We start from the raw sequence: 4965 nt of genomic DNA, 5'->3' as shown, positions 1-4965 counted from the left end.
GGTGGGGCCGGCCGGGTCTGGGTCTCGCGCGATTTCAAGGTGTGCACGGGTGGGCAGGGACTTGACTCTGGGTCCCGTGGCACACCCCAGACTCTGACAGGAGGGAGATTTTTATATACATTTTACTAATTTTCTTTTGTCTCTGACACTTCTATTATAGAGAAAGGGCAAACAGCAATATTAAAATATTTCCTCTAATTAATTCCATTTTAATGTGCACGAATTTCATGCACCGGGCCACTAGTATGAATATAAGGACCAAACTATTAGGCTGTTGATGAAACACTAGCAAACACCCTAAATGGGCAAAACAACCCCAATGTCCACCAGTAGGGGGAAAGGTGAGTTAATAACAGTGTATCTGTCAATAAAGAAATATCCAAAAGAATGAGTCAGACACATATGTATCGACTTGAGAGATTCGTGGTGAAATGAAAAAAGCAGATTTCAAAGTAATACATATAATATATATGATTCCATTTTTATTTTTTTAAATCATCCCCTTCATTTTTTTCTCCAAGAGGATATTAAATTGTTTATTGATTACACATGGTAATGGATGATACACAGGTTTCATTCCCATCTGTAATTTTATCTGATGCTGTAATTCAGTGTAGATATATTGCACAGGATAAGTCAACAATCAGTAATAACCTAATAAACTCCATGACTCTGCTTGGGCGACCCTTTTAACGGTGAACTCCAGGCCCCTACACAGTAGATGTCAGTTCAACACACCTGGGTTTCTGAAGACACTGGCTTCTGTGCCCAGCAGTTTCAGATGGAACCTGACATCACTCTCAAGTGACTCCGACGTCACACCTTTGGGGTAATTTACCAAGATGGCTTCAGAGCAGCCTGGCTTTACCCAGCACATGTAATAAAAGACATGTTCAGCCCTAACCGGTTTGGCTCAGTGGATAGAGCGTCGGCCTGCGGACTGAAAGGTCCCAGGTTCGATTCCAGTCAAGGGCATGTACCTTGGTTGCGGGCACATCCCCAGTAGGAGGTGTGCAGGAGGCAGCTGATCGATGTGTCTCTCTCATCGATGTTTCTAAATCTCTATCCCTCTCCCTTCCTCTCTGTAAAAAATCAATAAAATATTTTTTTTAAAAAAGACAAGTTCACTCGGTGTCGTGATCCGACTATTCCATTTAGCCATCAACAGCATGGTGCAAAAAATCTCCATCAAAACCCTTTGTCGGAATGCTTTCCACTTTCCACAGAACAGAAACTAAAATAACCTGTTACACAATTAGTCACAAGCACAGTCCTCGAGGTTTTTGCCCTTTCACATGAGTGTTGTCTAAACCAGCGGTCGCCAACCTTTCAGACCTCACAGACCACCAGTGGTCTGCGGACCACCGGTTGGCGACCGCTGGTCTAAACCACGTCTTCTTGGTAGCAGCGAGGCCCTGCCACCACTGAGCTTGGCTGCGTTCACAAGTCGCTGTAGCCTGCAGCTTCCCTGGCCCTTCTCTGCTCTCCTCTCCTGCTGAGCATTGTTTCCCGGTAATTAAACCTGCCGCTGCTGGAAGCGCCACAGCCACCTTGGTTTCGTGGTTTGGCAAAGTGTTCGCTTCCACCACCATAGGAGCCAGAGCTTCTGCCTCCAAAGTTTCCTCCTTTCATGGGTCCACAATTTGAAGATGCCAAAATCACTGTAGCTTCCGCCACCTCCAAAACTGCTTCCATCATTACCAACCCATGACAGCTACTGTCCCCACTGCCACCAAAGCCACTCAGCCACAAAGTTCCCTCCACGACCAAAGTCGTCATTCCCACCAAACCACCTCCATGGCCACCTCTGAAGTTTCCAGAACCCTTCGACCTCTTGGGCACTGGCCATCTCTTGCTTGGACAGGGCTCTCCCTACTTCTCAGTGTGGCCATTCGCAGGATGGTATTTCTGAATGACAGTCTTGTCTATGGAGTCAGGTCACCAAAGCCAACCTCTCCTCTCGCCACTGCCTGGCTCAGTCATGGTTTCAATCACTCCATCTTCCCACAGTTCAGAATAGCCTGTTAGGTGAGATCTCCTGTGTCTTCTTCAATGCAGCCAGCAGAAATCTTCCTCACAGTGCGGTGGGGAACAGGTCTTTGAGATTCCTCTGGACACAGCCCTTGCTGACCTGGTATTCGTGGCTGCATCCACCTGTTTGGCATCATGACAAACCCAGAGCTTCAGGGGCGCTTGGTGATTGATCTCATCACAGCCTGTGCCCCCTGGCTCAGAAGGGCTCCTCCGACTCACATAGTTTGTTTCAAAGCTCAAACCTCCGATGAAGAGCCTTGACAGCTATTGGCTCTTTGGGAGACTCGGACTTAGTAGGGTTGATGACTGCGGGAGGGGAGACCAGCGATGCTGACTCCGCGGCTCCACGGCAGAAAGGAGTGATCTAACCAATGTATCTGCCCTTTTTTTAAATTGATTTTAGAGAGAGGAAGGTGGAGAAACACCAATTTGTTCCACTTCTGCATTCGTTGATTCCTTCTTGTATGTGCGTTGACTAGGGATCCAGCCCACAATCTTGGTGTATGGGGACGATGCTTAACCAACTCAGCTACCTGGCCAGGGCCTGCCCCTTCATTTTTAATTTGAGTCAACTGAGCCCTGGGTACAGGCTGATAAGCTCCAGCAACCTCTGGCAGAGGCAGCACAGGTCCTGAGACCACATCAGCCACTGGGTGGGAGGAGGGGGACCAGCAGGACAGGGGGGGCCCTCCGCGTGGCTGCCCGGGGCTGGGGCAGGGGCAGGGGCATGGGGTGCTGAGAGCCAGCTAAACAGTAGTAGCCCCTGGAGGGCATCCATCACCACTAACGGGCTTTCTGTGTTGCCTCTGGTTTTTCTCCCATGGACCAGCCGAGGGACGTCGGGTACCTGGCCCAGCACCAGCTCTTTGACCAGGTAGGTCTGAGACCTTGCTCCTCTGCCCTTCACTCTCAGCTTCCCTGCTCCCTTCCTGGGCTCTGACCCCAGAGGGCAGCAAAGGGTAGCAGCCTCATTTGCCACCCACTGGTGCTTCTCCCTGCAGAGCAGACTGGCGTCCTGTGCATCGCCCTCCTCACCAGCAGGTGGCAGGAGAGCTGGCAAGGCCACCAGTCCTGAGAGCCCAGGGCCCCAGGATGGCGAAGGGGGTGGAGCAGTTGGGGGAGTCCACAGCTTCAGGTGTGGTCAGAACTGGAGAAGGAGTCCCGGGCAGCCAGGCAAGGGCGCGTCGCTGCCTTCCCTGCAACAGCTTTCTGGGCAGGTCCTGGCACCGCCCTTACACGTCTCATGTCCCCGGCAAGGCTCTCCCCACCCTGGGCCTGCGCACTCGTGGCAGGGGCCGGGTTTGACTCCCTGGGTACCCAGCCCTGGTGGCCGGATTTAAGGCCCCGAGGACACACCTGCTGAAAACTGAATGAGGAAGGGGGCGCCGGCTGCAGCTGGGAGGAAAGGGCTCAGCGAGGCCAGAGGCAGGAGGAGCTCCCAGCAGGCAGTGCCTCACTCAGAGGCCAAAGGGGCCAGTGGGACGGCCGTGTTGGGTACATCAACCAGCCTGGGAGAGTTTGTCCAGAATTGCAGAGCAAGGAGCCGGCGAGGAGGGAGGCTGGGCCAAACTGGGGAGGGCCTTGAATGCCAGGCCAAGAACTCAGATTTATCTGGAAAACAACAAGGAGCCCCGTGAGGTTTTTCACAGGAGGGTTCCTAGTAAGAGGCAGTATTTCCAATGGAATCCAGCAGGACAGCCAGCGAGCCGGGGTACTTGCGAGGGACAGTGATGGGGGGCGGGGGGAAGAGGGAGGGACACAGCGTAGGGAGCAGAGGTGCCGCTGCCACAAATGAGCGCCTGTGAACAGACAGCAGAGCGTGACCCTGGCCAGCATGGGCACCACTGGGAGCTCCCAGCCATGTGGCCTCCATCCTGGGGCTCGGGGGCTGGGCTCGAGGTGACGGGGGCTCCAGAGCCGCCAGACGTGGAGCTCAGGAAGCGGTCACGGGAGCTCGGGACCTCCTGGCTGTGGAAGCGGAGAAAACCAGGGCGCAGGACTACGTAAAGGATGCGCTTCGCTGTGCTGAGGACGGGAAATGCCACAGAAGATAGCAGTGATTGTCTGTGGGCGCTGAGCGGTCTTTTCCTTCTCATTTCTGTAGTTTCCAAATCCTCTAGAATGAGTATGAACGCTCATCATAATGAGAAAAGGTAGACTTGTTTTCAAATGCAAACAACCGAGAACCAAGAGAAGTGGCGGGAATGAGGTTGCGCTCCGTTCGCAGCGCTGTCTACTGAGGACGCTGGGCAGCCAGAGGCGGCTCGTCCTGGGGAAAGGGGTGAAGTTCGGCTTTCTACCCAGACCCTTCCACGTGCCCACCCCTCACTTCTCACTCAGCACTTGGGGGGGTGGCTGGGCCAGGACCCGGGCCACAAGGGAGTGGGCTTCTCTGTAGGCCCCTGTGCACCAAGCACTGGGCCTGCCCTGGATACGGGGCTAAAGGCGTCAGAGTCACTCCTGCCCCGGGGGCCTACGACCATCACCTCAGATGGTGAGGAGTCCCCAGAGGAAGGAGGGGCCTTCCAGGAGGAGGCTGGCGGGAGAGTGGCTCTCGGGGTGGGGCAGCCAGGGAAGGTGTCTTGGGGGTCACATTGGAGCAGGGACCCAAAAGGTGAGCAGTGGCCAGCCATGTGAGGAGGTGAGAGAAGGGCAGCCGGCAAGGGGAGCAACAGGAGTGAACTTTCACCTTCAAGAGGCGGGAGCAGGTGGGGCCTGAGAGGTAGGTGGGGCTGGGTGAGGAAGGACAGTTTTCCGAATGTGATGGGGGACTGGAGGGTGGTGTTGACAGCATGTGGGGGGCTGGCACCTGGACACTGGTGGGTGACCGAGGTTGAGGGAAAGGGAGCAATCAAGGACGATTCCCGGATTTGGGAGCCAACCAACTCATTACATGAAGGAGTCCAGGAGAGGTGCTGGTGTGGTCCCTGC

General features: G+C 54.4%; 1 protein-coding gene across 6 annotated transcripts in view; it reads left to right on the top strand.

The window, feature by feature from the left end:
- Positions 1-4965, top strand: part of KDM8 (lysine (K)-specific demethylase 8) — a 24642-nt gene that overhangs the window by 14543 nt on the left and 5134 nt on the right. For 5 of the 6 annotated variants that reach the window (XM_014529852.1, XM_014529849.1, XM_014529853.1 and 2 more), the window contains one exon: positions 2864-2908. The exons of the other annotated variant lie outside the window; for it this stretch is intronic. In XM_014529852.1, the coding sequence (XP_014385338.1) occupies positions 2864-2908 (45 nt within the window). The remainder of the gene's footprint in view (positions 1-2863; positions 2909-4965) is intronic. 6 annotated transcript variants of the gene reach the window in all.

The sequence above is a fragment of the Myotis brandtii genome, unplaced genomic scaffold, assembly GCF_000412655.1.
Source record: "Myotis brandtii unplaced genomic scaffold, ASM41265v1 scaffold698, whole genome shotgun sequence".
In the NCBI taxonomy this organism is placed as follows: Eukaryota; Metazoa; Chordata; class Mammalia; order Chiroptera; family Vespertilionidae; genus Myotis; species Myotis brandtii.
This window is presented reverse-complemented; position numbering and strand designations above follow the sequence as displayed.